Source organism: Gambusia affinis, linkage group LG17 (genome assembly GCF_019740435.1).
Source record: "Gambusia affinis linkage group LG17, SWU_Gaff_1.0, whole genome shotgun sequence".
NCBI classification, from domain to species: Eukaryota; Metazoa; Chordata; class Actinopteri; order Cyprinodontiformes; family Poeciliidae; genus Gambusia; species Gambusia affinis.
Genome location: NC_057884.1, coordinates 14,867,883 through 14,886,777, shown reverse-complemented (window position 1 = coordinate 14,886,777; position 18,895 = coordinate 14,867,883). Strand labels below are relative to the sequence as shown.

The window sequence follows — 18,895 nt, the reverse complement described above, 5'->3', positions numbered from 1 at the left end:
GAAGCTACAAAGCATAACATCTTGATTTTCTCAGTGCCTGAATCGCCTACCATTGCCACAGGCAGATGTCATTCTCCTTGCAGGTCTGTTGTTTTTGACTTCCTCTGAACTGTTGTTATTTGTGAGTCATTGATTTTTTTTTCTCTAAATAGTAAATAGTTTTCCTCCTGCCTGTCTCCCCCCTGTATTTGGGCCAAGCTCTTCACCATTTCTTGACCCAAAATTTAAATGTAAATAATACCAAATGTACATTTTCATAGCCATTCCCATTATGTCAGGGGGGAAAATCCCGATTTCCTTTGACATTTATGGGTTGAGCCCAAAAATATCTAAGCTCAACTTGTGAAAATAACGCCATGTGTGACACAGAGCCAAAGCCTGACTATGTTTAACCCCTGCTGGTGGTCTGGAAACAAGACTGCAGAAAGACTTCTGAAATAACTCATCATAATTATTTCAATAGTCTACCATTATGAAAACTAAAAGACACAGCTCTGACATTGGCAGAAGACAGAATTTTTTACATACACTATATGTTGCACTATTGGTTTGATTGGATCAATGTTTAGTCAACATTTTGAAATGGTTGATTTACTTACTATTTAATTTAGTTTAAAATCTTCAAAATCTTCATTCTTTTTCATTTTCTACAATTACTGACAAGTAACTGTGGCTCTGTGGGTAGAGTAGTCGTCTTGTGACTGGAAGGTTGTAGGTTTGATTTCAGCTTCCTCCTGTCACATGCCGACGTCCCCTGGGCAAGGCACTCTATCCGTCCATCAGTCCATTTACCAAGATGGCAGTCTTCACAAACAAGACTTGTTTGTGAAAAAACAGAAACAATCTAAATATTTATAAATTGTCATCAAAGTGATATGCCAAATCATTTCTATCCTTTTTTTGTTTTCATAATAGTTGTACAATTATTAAAGTTATGTAAATATGCATTTTTAAAATGTGAAATTTATGAACATTCTAATGCTGACAAATTTCTCTAAGTGGATGTTTTTTTGGAACATTCCGAAATAATTTATTTAACCTGTTTCAACTAACTGACCATAGTAATTCCCCTAAAAGCCCCCGTCCTCCTGCTTCTCTTCCTCCTCTACAGTTCCCATGCCCCTCAGCCCTGACACCAGTCTGCCTTTGAAGTCCTCTTTTAAAAGCACAATTAACCCCCACCTCCAGACGTTGCACTCACTTCTCACCTTTTTAATAAGGCCCTCATAGACAAGTGTCAGAACCTTTTTTTTCCTCTTTATCTCTGTCACATACACACTTTTGGATCCACATGTCCTTGCAACATGCCTGTAAATTCTTTGTCACTTGGCTGCAAACTCTGAGAGCCTTTCCTGTTTGTGTGCTGCGGTACTGTAAATGTGAACGAGGGGGCAAATGAAAGAAAGACAGAGGAGGCTTCTACTGCTTTGACTCAGAGTTTGTAGGGCTTCCGTTGCTTTGATACAAAGTGAATCAGTGGTGACTGGGGGGTAAAGGAGGCCATCAAGCACTAGACCAGCTAATTGACTCTCAGCAAGGGCTTTTTGGAGCTCATTACCTGCCCAGTTTCATCCAAAACAAGTTACTTGTCTGGTTAATGCACCAATGTGGACAGCGAATGGTTCTTTTTAATGCATTTATCACTGCACTCACCCTTTGTAAAAACAATGACTAAAACCTCACTGTGCTTTGGCTCTACACCACTATGACCTGTGCATGTTCAGTGTTTCCTGTGCCGACGAGAATATTAGCCTCAGGCTTGCCCGCCCTGTAATTTGGTGCAGGTGAATCTGGTCTTTGTGACTCAGCCTGTTGCACCAGATTGTTTCAAGCCAGAAGCAGGGAACAGGTTTCAGATCTTTTAGATTTATACTACGCATTATGAATGAAGAAAACGTCTGCTCGCTTTTTTTTCTCTCTTAACTGCGTTGTGGAGGAAGCTGCTTAACAAATGAAAACCATTCAGTAGATTATATAGAGGAGTTTACATGATGTTACTGAATTTTTTTGGAATCTGCATTCCAGATTCAACTTTACACCTCAGAAGTTGGATCTCAGAATTGAATCAACACCAAACGTGGCCATAATAAAGTAATAAATTAGAAAGATTATTTGAACTCTTGAACTGCTCCACTTTGCAGTATAAGCTGATAAAACATTCCAATCTGCTTACTACAAGAGCTGTCACTACGTTTTATATGTGAAAGCCATATTGAATTTTTCAGTCTGTTAAAAAGTTGTTGAATTGATTACAGACTTTAGTAAAAATTTCCAGGTAATTCTTCTCATTTGGAAGTTCTAAGTACAAACAGGATGTGCTGGCTATGAAATAAAGTTAGATTTTAAAATGAGATAAACCAGGACTGTAATATATAGCAGGATGTCTTACAACCATGATGTGTATTTGAAGGAAAGGATAATTAATAACCATTCTGAAGATTTGTTTATTTTTGTGATCTTATCTGTGTCAGAAACTTTCTAGTTGTTTTCCTTGTGAGTGCTGCACGGTCGGGACAAACTGCCAAAATCGATTCCCATTATCAGAATTGCACTTCCTTCTGTTTTCAGTCTCATGTTGTCCACCTGTTCTTGTCACAAGTCATCTGGTGAACTTTTCATCCCTCTGAGCATGCAAAACTATTGCATGATTATCAGAATTTTGTAGGTTTGTTTGTTTATGCAGAAAACAGCCACATCTCCTCATCTTCCAAGACAGAATTGATAGTTTTTGGTCCAAAGATGTCCAACTGATGGGAAACTTTACTGTCTGTTTGGGACTAGAAACACATTGGGATCACCCAGAAAAAAATGGTCCATAAATTTCTATTTTAGCATTTTTTTAAAATGCAATATACACAGCAGAAAACAAACTTATCTGAATTTGGATCACCCAAGTTTCTCTAGGGACAAAAACTTGATTAATAAGTCATTGACTATATGACAACTGCGTCCAATAAAGTAAGTAAGGTTATTAGTACTACAAATTGTAGTATGAATAAGTAATGTGGCGTATTGGAGTATTGTGGTTAAACATTTTCAGTACATGGTGTAATCAGTATTTTCTCCAATATGCCATGAGGCATATTTTTCTTTCTTTACAAACAAATATTGTGGTTGGGGAACAATTTTGTGAATTACTGTAAGCTTGTGGTAGCAGTATCTTATGACCAGATCGTGGTGATTTAAATATATTGTTACAAAAACCATTTAGATTTATCTAGTTAATATTAGTTAGTATTGTTTAATCCTGGTATTGAATGATGGGTTTTCCAGTTTAGCAGGGCCGACTTACTTTATACTGGCAAACATTGCAGATCGTGAAACTATTTACTTAATTCTATGTGTATATGTACAGCATATAGCTATGAAGCTATGTGAAAATTTCCAGGCACAGTATATTGAAAGCATTATTTCTTGCATTTTTGGGATTTTTTTCAGGTCACACAAAAACATATTGCAGATTTTCTGGCTATTTTTTGTGCAGATTTGGATTGAATCCAAGCATTTTGTACAGGCTCTTGGAATTGTGCATTACATTACATCATTGAATTTTCTTTCCAAAACCTATAGCTCCCATCAGTGGGTTAAAGCAGACAAACACGAGTGTTGCATTTAATTGCTTTGGGATGCTTATCTTTGTAAAATGTATGTTTTCAAAACAGAAAGTTGGCAGCATAGCAAATGATAACACCTTCGACCTTTCTAGCGTTTCCTTGCAGACCCCCAAAAACTTCCAGAGCCCTTGCAGATAAAAAGATACACAATAAAACCAAGTTCTAGGATGACCCTTTTCCTTTTTGTGACTTTATACTGTATGTGGAAATTTATGGTCTCAGTGTGCGATTGGGAAGAGAACACGTGCATCGGAGACTTCTGCTGGCTCAGCTGCCTCACTTCCTGTAGATTACTCACACACATGAAAGAGGAATAAAATAATTAGGACCCATATGTATGCTTTCGACTTTCGAAGTGAAAAAAGAACTACACAAATTAGAATAATTAAAACCAGGATTTATTAGCTGTACACTCAGAAATTTGAATTCAAGTTGCCTGTTTCAGACAATTTAGAAAATATTTCTAAACAACCAGATTAGTAAATGTTTCTGCCAGCTGATTCCCAGCATGTAGCAGGAGAATTGGAAGGGGTTGTTTTGCTGCTTCCCTGGCTGATAATTAACAGTACTTTGTACACTAGGAATGAAATGTTTTATCATTTTAAAGGTATTGAAATGGTAATTTCTTAAAACCTTGGTGTCCCTTGATGCTATTAACCATTCTATGAAAAGTTCATAATTATGAACTTGTCATGGTTCATAATCAACTATAATTCATAGTTAAGGTTGATTATGAATCAATCATTAGCAAATCATTTGTGTATATGTTTGTTTCTTATAAACGAATATTTGTTCATATTTGCTCATATGAACTCATTTGTTCATATAAACAACTGAGTACACATTTGTTTATATGAAAGTCAGACCATCCCAACACCAAAATTATTCTTCTTGCACATATTCTTGCAAATTTTTGAGAATAAAAAAATCTTTTTATATATCAGTCATTTGCATCGGGGTGTGAAGGTAGCTTTTCAAAGGCTGAGGGGATATTTCATATCCAAACACAGACTTGCTGTTTGCCTATAATAACTTCCTCAGAAGTAAAGGCAGCTCAGTCTTGAGCTTTAAAGACCAGAAAGCGTTTAAGGACAGGGGCTTTTCCTTTTCTTCAACCTCTCCCCCCCTCCTTACCTTCTTTCCCTTCTCTTAGTCATTAATAAAATGATATTGCCCCATATTTTTTTTTTTGGGGGGGGGGCACGTGTTTCCATTTAGGATCATCAGAACCTGATGTGTGGAGGTCGGAGCAAATCAGAAACAGGGAAGCCTGCCCTTGAGTTGAAGCGGAGTTGCAAAAAAATGTAATTAAATAGCAGGGTATTTCAGCACATGGGTATACACTTACATGATCATTTGTAAAACTCCTTTACATATTAAATCAACCATTAACATAATAGAAAATATATATATATATTTTCTTTTTGCCAAGGTTTACTATGACTGGTTTCAAATTTTAGGCATCTTTGGTTGAAGTTTCAGTGAAGAACATTAGCAGGAAGAAAGGCTGATCAGCTGGCTAATGCTGCTTACTGATGTCACTTCTCCTCCAGACTATGTTGCAGCGATCATTCAGTGCTAAATAAGATTCAGAAATAAACATCTCAAAGCATTGGATTTGTGGCCAAAGACTCTTTCACATCAAGAATCTCTTTCAGCTATGTTGCTTTCGTTACAGAAGAAAACATTCTTGATCTGTGATGGAGGACTTTGATTCTGTATTACTGGCTGGCAGTCGTCCTTGACATACGTCCTCATGTAGAACAGAGACTTTGTTGAGATTACATCAACATAGGTCTTATGCACTTTCTTGCAGTTCTTTTTTTTTTTTTTTTTTTGGTGCTATCTTTAGTGTGATGTTTTGGAGTTCTCCAAAGTCATAAGTGAAATTGCATTTTGATGACCAAAGTTACCACCACAGCCAGTGCTATGACGTCAGGATATGTTATCCGTGTGCCCTGAGGCATTGTGATGGTTGTAGGATAATGCCGTTTAATTTGAAATATCTGATATCTTATCGTCATACCTATTATGGCCACCATCAAACCAATTGTTTTATGGAACTGAGTGGTTTTTCTTCAGTGCGAGAAACAAGAAAGTAAGTGTCCCTAATCTGAGTTCATTTGGTTGCATCATCTGGAGAATTAGTCAAGATGAGATCAGGTTTTATTGAATTTCTTATGATCTTTTGGTGATATTAAAGTTGAGCTATGAAGCCTTATTTTTCCCCTCAGGAATAATTCTCCCTAGACTGCTTTTCCAATTGTTCTGGTTGATGCTGCATGGATAGCGGCTTGCAGTCACAAATTAGTCATCCTTTCTGATAACATTTAATACTCATTTTGCAGTCCCAGAGATTTTAACAGTGCTTAAAATTCTATCCTGCAATATGTTTCACATCAATTCTTATCAGTATTGTTTCACTGACTTAAAACGCAACCCATGTTAAAGTTTCTGAAAAGCTTTTTTCTGTAACAATGTGCTTCCTTCCTTATTCTTAAATTAAAGGCTATTAGATTCATGAAAGAAATGCAATCTAAAATTTTTAGTGAAAATTTGGATGTATGGCTTTAAAGGCAAGCTGTAGATTTTTATATGCATATGGAAATAAACTTGAAGCTAGTATCTGGAGCTCCATCATGTTGGCCCAAAATGTTCCACTAAAATATTTGGCTTCATTTTCAGTTTTATGAAATTCAAAGCAAGGGTCCTGGGATGAGAAGAGGGTTTAATCCACAACCAAGACATAAAAACCAGTTATGAACAATTCTGACTTTTGACAGCTGCAGATTGAATCAATTAAATATTGCCAGGTTTCACTTTTTAACAAAGGGAGTTTGGGATGTTTCCTTTGTAAATAATTTTATTGAAATTTCTATGAGAGGAAATGAGTGGCCACCCCACACCAAAGCAGTGCAAGAATGGCTTTTATTGACCGCAGCCGGATTTCAAAACCTCATTTTTTATTTTTTTTTCTAAATCAGCAGTCTAAAAAAGGTTCAAATTTTGTAATCTGCTGCAGAAACAAAGAGCAAATGGAGGATGTATAGAAAGGTTTTGTAGTCCATAGTGTGGAGTCTAATAAACACCATAAAAACAACCACCAGCCATTATAAATTACCTTCAATTGACCTCATTAAATGTCATTAAAAGCAATGACCTCATAGTTTGACTCTACCTTTTGAAGCAGAGGCACATCAGAGCTGATCCTTAAGCTCTGGATTTGAATACCTCTGGTCTAGATGCTCAATAATCGTATTGATACGTTTGAAACCCAATAGGTTACAAGTAACCTTTGAACCTGTCCTTCATATTCCCCTCTGTGTAAAAGTCATTTTCTAGTTTCTAATGGCTTTATCCAACGTCCAAACTGTTAAGTGTCCTGCCTTTGGTTTTCTTTCCCATGGAAAGTATTCCTTGCTCAGTGCTTCTTGTGGGTAGCAGTGTCCTTTTCTAGGACAAAGCTACAAATAGAATAATTTGATGGACCACTTTGTAGCATGGTGTGGAAACAATCATCTCATCTTGAATGTGAACAAAACAAAAAGATGATTGTAGATTTGAGTAGAAGTGTTTCTTTCCATTCTCACCTAATGCTTGCTTATGAAGTGGGTTTGCAGCAAACTCAACAACTTGATCCAGTCAGATGAGCTTCCTTAGATAACCTTTTTCCAACTGCAATAACAAAGAGGCGTTAATTGTATTTTCATATGGAATAGGATTAATTGACGTTGAATCTGACTGTATGGTTTCATTGTATTTGAATAAGTTAAATTTAATTGGACAGGAGCCAAATTAATTGGAGTCTTTATTAACTTAAGGATTTTACAATTAAAATGTATTATTACACATTTTGAATCGGCTTGATTTTGTATGATACCATTTACTTGTAAGACTGACTTTTACATATTTTCATCAAATTAGAGACTTGTGGTAAAAAAAATAAGGTCTTGTTTTTCACCAATAAACAAACAAAAATAGATCTGAAAATCACCCAACCATGCTATAATTTAGTAACACACTGGGAAAAATCTGTTTTCTTTACTGTGCGCACTATGTGCTCACAAGTTGGTTCATTTGCACCCATTTGAAGTGTATGCATGTGCACGTGGAAATTCGTCTGTCGACCGCAGCAGGCCGCAGGCGGCGTTACATCTTGCAGCAATTAAACTGCATGCGTCTCTTACGCCCCTCCATTCGTCTACTGCAGGCTCTTATTTCAAGGCCCGCCAGCATTAGACAAACTGAGAACATTTGATGGCTTGGTGGCTGAACAGAACAACAACATGTTGCACTCATCAGTTAATTACTCGACAATAAAATGTGGTTGCACTGGAGTGGAATGTGAGCATGTTTACAATGTTGACAAACCAAAAAGATCTGCAGGAGAAGAGAAAAAGGAAAATAATATGGAAGATGTACAAGGGAGATTAAGTAAGATCAATTTGTTCATATTTAAGTCATCTTTTATTTCAGAAATCTCAATAAAATACATTTTTGAACACCCATGGTCTCAAGCTCAGCTAAATAGAAAGCAGCAGATCACAGTTTTCAATGATGACAACAGGAGATTAGAACATGCATGAAGTCAATAGATGCGAGATTAGTTGACATGTCAATAAGACCCTAGACTTCAAAAAATAATCATTCTTGGAATAGCAGAGAGACACTGACTATACATGACTAAACATCAAAACTGTTTCTTACAGTAAAACAAGAGAGAAACTGGCCCTTTTTTCTAATAAAATGCAGGTGAAACAATATTTAACCATTTCTGCTCACTCTCAACTTGTAAGTATTGTAGATTAGACCTGTTCGCTCATCAAGCAACAGCTTCATTTTTGTTTTAATTTTAATCACCTTAAAATCAGATAGACTAAAGTATTTCTGACCAAAATATGTCAGCTGATTTACATAGATTCAATACACAACAAAACAAAAATGTCATCTCAACTAGTTTACAAAGCTAACGGGTCCAATTTACTGTATATCCTGTCCTTTTTCAGTACAATTCAGCCGAAATTCAGTTCAGATTGATTCAGATAATTACTCTGGAAACCAATTACATATGCAGATGGATTTTCAGTGACAAACACTTAATTTCAGTCCAAAATATAACACAGTGCATTTAAGTAGAGTTGATTATTTCATGCCTGTTGGGGCAGAAATGAGGTACACCATCTCCAGGTGGTAGGAACCATGATTGCCTATGAGTAGCTGAAATCTATAAATAATTACTACTTCTAAAAATGCATACAACTGTGTGCCTTAATAGTCCAAACCAATATCCTATTTTGCATTAATATACTGTGTAAATCATCTTTACACTAACACAGAATCAAACCGCTACATTCTTCTTTATTTCCACTCATGGTGGTACAGCCAAACATCCCCATGGAAAAAGGAATGGTCCTCCTGCATCGGCTGCTTTGCAAATATCAGAGGCATATCAGGTGGTATTTCAGTTCTCCATAAAATATTTTAGATACGGTGTATGGTATCAAGGAAAGCGACGGTGAACTTTGAAGTTTACATGGTTGCCTATATCAAAAGGCACTGACTGAAATCATCAATCCACCATTCTAACAAATGCACCCTGTGTTTTATTTCTTCCCATTAGGAATATAATCAATTATTGCTAAAGTTGAAAAATTTACTTTGTAAAAATGTACCTCAGTTTTGCTTTTCTGGTTAATGATGACTGATGACTAATCTGAGCAGCTGCACCAAATCTGAAAGGCGTGAAAAAAAAAAGAGTAATCACTTAAATTAATCAGATAAAGACACCAAAACTTTGACATAGCAAAACAATTATTCATTTTAATGATTGAAAACATACTGGTAAGATTTAAAGGACCATGTTCTTATTTTTTTTACATTACATAGAAAATGCCCAAATGTTTGCATTCGACTGCAGCATCAGAAGTTGGTTTCAAGCATTAAATATATTCTTTTCATTTATTTATTAAATCTTTTTCTTATGTTCGTATTACTATGAAGAGTGGAGACTTTGCCAATCAACTCCTTTAACTTTTCCACTTCGGCTTGTGTTAAACTAGTGAGTCAAATAAAACTACCCCATAGTTCTTGTTACTCTGGATATTTTCAAGGCAGCATCAAGGGCGGGGGTTGAGATCTGACAAACAGAAGAGTGGAGGTGACAGCAGCGTGCATCTGGGTTACAGTTCGTGTTCCAGTTCACTAAAAGGCTGGCTGATGGCGTTGAGGTCAAAGGTTAGTAAACGTTTTACTTACAGCATACACAGAAATTGGTCAAATTCAAAATGTTCTCACAGAGTTTTTATTTACTATTATGATGAATAACTTTAAAATCTTGACTACCTTCAAAAATTATGAGCAAAAAATATCCTGAAAGAAAATGAGTCTTGCCTATTTAGACACTCAACAGCATGGCTTGAAAGCTACCATGTAATTTCCAGGAGGGGTACCCTGTAAGTTCTGGAAAGGTAACCTTTTATTTTCAGAGGGTAAACTTTAAAATCAAGGAAAACAGAAAATGGGTTCCTCCACGATTTGAAACCAGTAACTTGCAAATTCTGGTAGGTCATTTCGAGGTTAGGGGAAGTTTACCAACAAGCTTTAAAAGTGACCCTTAACTTAATCTAAGTTTTGGGAAAGGAGGAACCTTTAGTGTCTCAGAGATGTTTTAGAGAATATTAACAAACAATAACTCAAGCTTTTAAAATAAAAAAACAAAATAGAAGGATTGTGTCACAACTCCAAATCCAGCAAAACAAGGATGCCCACCTAGGGAGAGAATTAATGAGAAGAAGCAATCACAAGGCCAATTGTAGCAAGAGGAGCTCAGATTGTAGCACCACAAAATTGGAAGATTGGCAAGAAGAAAGTCATTTTTAAGTTTGCTAAAGACAATGAAAGGGAAAAGGCATAAACCTGGAGGTGAATCAACTCTTGAAGACTTAGAGGCAGCAGAATATTTAAGAATGTGGAAGAGGTTCAGCTTTCAACAAATAATTCACCCTAAACATAAAGCCGGAAGTTTAGTTGATTGACTTATATCAACGTCTTTTTGTGTTTTCAATTTGCTCAGCAAAACCAGAACTAGAGCCAGCAGAAGATCTAGCAAGCTGCTAGATATTCAGCAATTATATCTGCTATATTTCCCTCTATAAAATCTGACTGAGATGTTTTGCCAAAAAGAATGGGCAAAAATTCAGTATCTACATACAGAAAGCTGGTAGATACATAAACAAAAATTCTTGTGTACCTGCAGGAAAATGGGATTCCATGAATGCATGCCTCTTGTATGTTTTTTATTTGTAATAGTACACTTTTCTTACACTTCGTTGTTCTCACTTTGTGTTGGTGTGTCAAATGAAATCCCAATTACACCCCTTACAAAAAAATCCCATGAAAATCACATGGAACTTTCACATGTGATCATATGTGGTTCACACAAATTTTACATGTGAATGATGTGAATCACATGTGAAAGCACATGAATACGTGCGATTTTGGAACGTTTCGTGGTGAAATCACATGTGATTTTCATGGGATTTTTTTGTAAGGGACATTATGAAGTTTGTGGTTGTAACTTGGTAATATTAAAGAGATGTGGACACTTTTATCAGGCACAATAAGTCAACTGTTCAGTAAACCAATGATGTAATTCTAATAAAATCTCCGCTAAATAATTGTCAGGTTAGATTTCTAAATATGCGTTCAAAAATATTCAGAAATGCTTAATTAACCTGACCTTTTATACCCATAAAATGTATACACAGAAGTAGCAAAAGGAAATACCAGCCCTTAAAAAGTTTTTTTTAAGCCAATTGCACACATGGAGCAAGCACAAGGCCTATGACGCACATTAGCAGGAGACTATTCAACAATATTTACCAAGCACACAAACCATAATCAGTCAGAGACATTCGGCTTGCTAAAGTGTGCAAAAAGGATAGAAAGGAATATGTTTTTAACAGGTGGAAGCTGGACAGCTTCTCTACCTCCTGCTATTTTAACTCACTATGAAGCCATAGGTTCTCCACTTTGTTGTTGTCCCCACATGATCCTGGAAACAGGAGCACGTTTACATACGCAACTTCAAGAGTGTGTCAGTGGGGAATTAGTCACCCACGCAGTAATTTTAACCTATGCACTCTCTCTTCTCTTCTAATCTGCTGCTTACGTTTCGATGTAGTATTTCTCTTGGCAACAACGTTATCTCATACTACGCAGGTCTTCTTTGCTTTGACTTAGTCATTACATCTTTGTCTTTTCTTTATGCTGCTAATGTCTGACTATTGCATCAGATTGAAGCACAGCTCATACAAAGGAAGGGAACTCTCTCTTTGCACCAATTTAATATTAAGTCTTTTGTTTATTTTTACTAGTGGGTCCGGCTTTATCTAGTCTATGAACTGCGACTCTACAAATTCTTTAGGATCAGCAGTCATTATTAGTCATTACAAGACCAAAATCCAATAATATCCAAAACACTAAGAGAAGTAAGACGTGTTTCATCTCAAATACTAAAAAAGAAGGAAAGCATAATATCTTTTTTATCATCTCTGAATTGTTTTTAATAACTAATAGATTAAAAAAAATCATACCTAATATGTTGTGAGTTATTTAAACTGACCATCTTGACACTTGGAGTCCAGAATTGGATTTCTTTTTAATCTCAGGATGTTTAGCAAATGTGGGCCGTTTCTGGATTATGATCACAGCCTTGATTTACCCTCCACTCACCCCAGAGGTCCGAGGGCAGAATGTGGGAGAAAGCGAAGGTGGACAGGAAGTGATTGACTACGGGCAAAGGTATGTGTGTGTTCTTGTGTGAATATCTGTATGTGTGTATTTGCCCAGCAGGCAAAACACACACAGCCAAGACAGGAAACAACGTGGTTATACCACTGGTTAGCAGGAAGTAGAGAGGAAGATAAATGACTCAAAACCAAGTTGGCAGCACTTCTGAGAGGCAACGCTGAGTGGACGCAAAGGGAGAACCAAGTGCTGACATGCACTACGGTGAGCCTAACCAAACAGGAAAACAAACAATGCATGTGATTAGTTTTCTATCCAAAGAGTTTGAAACTCAGAAGGGTACATTTCTTCATTTCTTCCATCGGTTTTGGAAGATGATCAAGAAAATGCATGGGCAAAGGGACACATTTTGAAAAAAACAGGGCAATGTTTACCCACCATGAGCTGCCAAAGCAAAATCACTGGAGTTTTTCCAGAAATCCTACATATTCTTATTTGGTAGTAATACAAATATCATCAAGTATTTTCTGCCAGTTAAAGGTTTTCATCCAGAAGTCAGAGGTCACATTCATATAACTTGATACTTAGTACCAAGAGATTATAAATTACTTTAAGAATTTCTACTAGGGTACTTTCCAAAACTTGCAAATTAATATTGCACAAATTGTGAAGTAACTCACAAATTGTGAGTAACTTCACAACTCCGGGTTTGATTTTGTGGATTTTACAGATTATTTTACCAGAAATTAAATGTTGTTTTTCTGGAACTTACTATGCTCTTTTGCAGAACCTGGTTATTTTTACTTACATGTAACGTCTGGAAAAATAATTAGGCAACCTCTAAGTTGTAGAAAGTATGAGTTCACAGGTTACATAACACAGCAATCTTATTTTATGCTGTGACTTGCATAAAGTAACATAAATTTTGTGAGTACAATATGTTTTTGATAAACTTCCTGAGAGAAGGAAATCCTACAACTCCAAGAAATATCACCTTATATTGTGTCTTACAGGCCATCGTTCCTCTGTTTTTCATGTCCTTCAGCACAAACAACCTTACCTAAAGATCCAGCCTGGTGTGTACTGCCATCTGGTGGCATTTTGCTGCCTGTGCATTCTGCTTGGTCACTAAACAACAGGCAAGTTTTCGTATTCTGGGTACCACTCTGGACTAAAAGTGTCGTGAGTGCTTCAGTTTTGCTAAGATTAATTTCACTTTGACTAAACTGAAAAAGCAGGTATCAATCTCATTATTTTGATTTGACAATGTGGCAGTTGTGATAACATTTCATTCAGAAAGCATCTCAAACTACTGAAAGACCACTTTGAAAAGATTATTTTGCCTTTTAGAAAGATATATATATATTAGAAGTCACTTACCCTGAAACACATTATCTACTGCAAGAAAGAATTTCATAGGTCTTATGTCTATTGAAAAACAATTTGATCTAAAAAAGTTTATTCTCCCTGAATTTTATATCTTGTAGCTATGTTAATATTATTATTTTTTTATTTGTCTTTAAGATACCAAGATTTGCACATAACTTTGTAATTTCTTTCTGTATGATATTAAATATTAAATTAGATGTTATGGCCAGATACTCAGTACTCAAGTAGCCTTTTTGCCAAATACTTTTAATCTTACTTGAATAATTTCTTGGACAATTACTTTTACTTTAGTAAAAATATGCTGAAGTAGTGCTTCACTTACCGGAGTAAAATATTTGGGTACTTTAACTTTGTCGGCTCTTAGCCAGTTGTTACCATGTAGTTTCAAAAAAATGCATCGCAATGCCGAGATTTAAATTCAGGATGAATGTTTAAGTTAATCACCTGTTCTTATATTTCTTTCTATCAGGGTGTTGCTTTTTAGAACATTTATCCTTCTTCACGTTCTTCATGGGTGTAGCTATGACTAGTTACAGCTTCATTTCTTCCGTCGGTTTTGGAAGATGATCAAGAAAATGCATGACTTCAGATGACTGTAAAACATGTAACCGCTTCTTTAGACGCGGTCTCCAGCTAACGTTCCTCTCACCTGGAACGCTGGAGACATCATGTGAGGATTTATTTTCCACACATGACCTAGTGCAGGGGTGCTAGTAGGTCTGAATGGCTTTTTTCCCCACTTAATCAATGAAACATATTTTGAAAAATTCAGTATTTGCAAGTTTAATTCTTTTTAAAAAGAATTAAGAGTGACAAAAAATAAAGAACAGAACAAATCTGAAAGGGAAATATCTAAATTTTCTTAAAATTTTATAATTTTAAGAAAGGGACACACACGGAACAGACTGGCAACCTGTCCAGGATGTACCCCGCCTCAACAGGTTGTTTAGCTTATATTACCAAAATCCTGTTAACCTCTACTTGCATGTTTATGTTGTTTCCAAGTATCAGTTGACTAATCTGAACCATGGCAGGTGGCAAATATAAGAGACACAGAAAATAACACGGCTTATCTTTAAAATTTAATAAAGTGGATGGTAAACAATTTTTTCTTTTCACTACAAAAACGTTAGTAAACCAAACAACAAAGTTTCTCGGATTTCCCTTTCCTGGTACAAAACGTGAGCCGAGGCATAAAGCGAAGAAGTTTGTCTCCTACAATCTCAGATATAAGATCTGTCAAACATCTCAGATCTTAAAAGGTTACCTGAGAGACTCACCCAAACAAAATCATTTTAGTGTTGATTGGACACTGAACAGACAAAACGCTTTGCAATAGAAATGTGGCCTCCCTAAGATCAGTGCTAAGGCAAAGGAGTGCAGAATGAAAACAGTGAATTTAATGTGTACCTACAGGCAAACGTTGGATCAAACAAGGGAACTACAAAATAAAATTGGGTAAATGTAAATAAATAATTGAGATGTTAAAAGGAAGTTTGATGATTTACAGGCACACGGCAGAACTCAGCCAATCATTTTTAGCCAACATGCTTTCAATGCTTTTCAAGTAAAAAAAAAAGTCTGCAAACAAGACAAAACAGTATGGAAACTAAACCGAGATAAAAACATATAAATATAAAATGCACAGTTACGCATTTGTCAGGAGTGAAATGTTTCTCTTTTCTACAACAGTTAAAGCCTATTATATGGATGACAAAAGGAAGATCTACAGCTTAGAAACAACTACAACAAACAGAGCTTTGTTACAAATAAAATCTTCTCAGTCACATGAAAAACTCATAAGCACAACCCTCATACAGTTACAGTACAGTAACTTGGGAAGTATTTTATTTTTGTGTCACTATTTTGGGAAGAATTCAGCTTTTTCTGTAGGAAAGTACTGAAAGAAAGCTTTCATTTGCCCTCTTTTCAGTATAGCTCCAATAATTGTTCAGACGGCCTACTAATGTAAATTCTGTAATTTGGACAGAAATGAGTGATTTAAAAATCTATTTTATAAAAAATTGGGTCTATTGACAGTAAAAAATGTCAGTGAGGGTAATTCTACACTAGCATTGTGATTGTGTCACAGTGAAGACACATTTAAAATGCCCAAATTGGTGGTTTTAGCACAACCCGACCCTTTCTCCGTCTATTGTTATAGTTGGAAAATCTTTTTCATGCTTTTATTTGGCAGGTTTGAAGATCAGTTTGTACACAGCAATTTACACAGTGTTTCTTCCACACTTGTGTTTACAACCTTAATGCTGCTATTTGCACCTGCTCTGATCTGATCTGCATTCAAAAGAAATATTTCTCAATGCGGGAACCTGGCTGAACACATTTTAAAGGACATCAACGCTGGCTTCAACTGCAAGATTAACACAGAAAAAAATAGTTGAATATTTATTTTTGCAACTGATTCCTATTCTTTACACTGAATTGTCTTACAGACTAACACCTGGCCGATTTCCTTTCACATGTGGCTTCTGATGGGTGTGCTTTCCCAGGCGAGTCATCCATTAACAGAAAACACTTTCATGTATGTAGAGCAGAGGGTTTAAAAGGTTCAAAATGACCTTAGCAAAGGCAATAAACACATACTTGTAAACCAACTCCTTATAAGCAAATACTCTGGGCTTATCCACAGGCACAATGTGTGTTCAATCTAAAAATAAATGTGCTTTTGTGGAGACTCCCAGCTGACTCTTAGCAGGCCTCCTTGGCTTGACTTGGCACCTTGCACATCTTCAATATCTGCTTCAAAGCTTTCTGGACATCCTCGTCCATCTGACCCTGAGAGAGACAGCACAAGCTCAGTTATTAACTGGTTAACTCATTTTAAAGTTTTGAATTATCAAAACTCCAAAGAATCATGTGACCTTTTCTACAATACTGCAGTTTAACAACCTTTTGAGGTCTAACCGTTATCACAAATATTCCTTCACCGTTTTCATATAAAAAATTCCAGGTTTAAATTTCTAAATGCTTTTTACCTAACTATTAAATTTAAAAAAATCCTGGATGTAAGTAAGCTAAATAACTGACTAATTTCCATACTCAAATTCATTTCAATATTTCAATCAAATTGCACACGATGCCAAAAATGTCCACATTGTTTAGTTGACATTGAAAAACTGATTTGATAGATTGCAGGCCTTGCACTGGGTGAAATTATAAAAAGTTAAAAATATTAAGTGATTTACCTGAACCGCATAGAGAAGATGCATCCTGTAGACTGACACTATTTCATCATGCTGCTTCTTTGATTCCTTCAGAGGCAACACAAGGTAAAAACTTAGTTCAGGTGTGCCACAGGAACAAATATTAGTACTGACAGTAAGTTGCTACGTATGACTTAAAATGAGTCTTACAGCTAGCTGGTACTGAAGTTGCTTTAGCTGCTGCTGAAGCGTCTCCATCTGCTGGTTTTGCTGTTGCCTCTTGGACGGGGAGCAGGAAGTGTAGGAGAGCTGTGATAGGCTGTTCAGGGCTTCCTTTAGTTTGCCTACTTCACGAGACAAGTCATCTATCTGAAGACGGGAGAAAGCAACAATTTATATAATAATAAACATTATAAAGCAACAAAGAAGCTAAAATGTGTTCTGATTAAGATTTGTTTACCTACATATGCAGCTAAAGGAAATCTAGCATTATAAGATAACTGTTGTTAATTCTTACTTTTTTAGTATCTGATTAAGCTTTCTTTAAACTGATTTTCTGAAGTAGATGGTTCAGATAAACAGATAATTACTGACCCTCTTGTTCTTTTCTCTCTCTGATGCAACATGATTTTCTACCAGCTGCTTGAGTTGACACACAGCATCCTGTGCCTCAGCAAGTTTGGAGGTCAGAGTCTGGTTCTCTTTCTCCCGTGACATCAAGAGCTCCTGCAGAGCTTCCCGCTCTGCACGATTATCTCGTGCCTAAAGGATGGAAGAAAGGGACAAGTTCAACATGAGAAGTTATATCAGGAAAGCACAGAGGCGCAATGAATGGTCTTATATGGTTGTCTTTGCTTCTTTTCCTGCTACCTTCTGCCACGCATCCGCTGCCTCCAGAGCCATCTCATCCTGCTTCCTTAAGGCTGCCTGAAGGAGCTGTGTCAGATGGTTCACCTCACCCTCCAGGTGCTCCCGCATGGTCTCATGATCCAGACGGGGCACTGCATCCTCCGAGGTAACGTCTTGCTCTGCATTCAGCCTGTGTGACACAGAAGTACAAGAAAATTAATTAGACTTCATGTATGATTCTTCAGTTGGTGGGTTGTGCTTAGAAATCAAAACTTTGTTTTGGAAGACCATCTTAAAGGGGTAGTCTGATTATTTTTCAAGCACATAAGTGCCATTTTATGACACAATCCGGAAACTATTTTAACTAATAGTTTGATTGATTATTGACAATTGAATGATTTAAAACTTCACAAGATTGTGTACCTGACTAAAATGTTTAAATGCGGAAACATAAAAAGTAAATCTGCACGCATAAGTAAAAGTCCAAGCAATACTTGATGAAGTCTAATGTTTCAGCCGAGCTGGTCTCCTTCAAAACAACTAACCGGTTAGTGTGATGCACAGCAGTTAAAAATATTTTCTAAGCCCCCCCTCCATTCTTTTAGTTTCTCTGCGTACCTCTTTTGGAAAGCCTCCACTTGTGTTGTCTTTTGATGCAGCTGTTCTCTGAGGGTTTCCAAGTCACTTTCCAGCTCCTTGATGGCATTTCCAAGAGAGGACACAACCTGTGTGTGGTCAGTAAGGGTCACAGAGCTCTGTGTCTGAGCCTCGGCCTCCTGCCTCAGGCGTGTGATGTCCTCTTGAGCAGCAGAAAGCTTCCTCTCAGTCTCAGCGAGCGATGTCTGCAGCTCCTCCACTTTACTGCTCAGCATCTGGACTTGTTGCTCTGAAGATACGGCTGAGGCCGAGGGTTTCTCAGCTCGGGCTTCGGCCAGTTCTTTCTGAGCGGCAATCAGCTGGCTTTTGGTTTCACTGTAGGAGTGTGACAGCTCCAGCAAGCGATGTTGCTGCCCAGCAATAACCTCATTTAAATCAGACTTCATCTCCTCAAAGTCTTTGGCTGCGGCTTCAACGGGGACCGTCCCCTTCAGGGCCTCCTATGCAACAGCAATTAGGAGATTGCAAACTGAG

At 36.8% G+C, this 18,895-nt stretch overlaps 1 protein-coding gene across 1 annotated transcript in view; it reads right to left on the bottom strand.

Annotated features, from left to right (window-relative positions):
- Nucleotides 1-15,649: 15,649 nt before the first annotated feature.
- The window catches only part of rai14 (retinoic acid induced 14), a 39,261-nt gene continuing 36,015 nt past the window's right edge, over nt 15,650-18,895 (bottom strand). The window contains 6 exon segments of the mRNA XM_044144176.1: nt 15,650-16,547; nt 16,958-17,023; nt 17,126-17,284; nt 17,510-17,677; nt 17,786-17,954; nt 18,383-18,861. Coding sequence (XP_044000111.1) covers nt 16,461-16,547; nt 16,958-17,023; nt 17,126-17,284; nt 17,510-17,677; nt 17,786-17,954; nt 18,383-18,861 — 1,128 coding nt within the window. The 3' untranslated portion in view covers nt 15,650-16,460.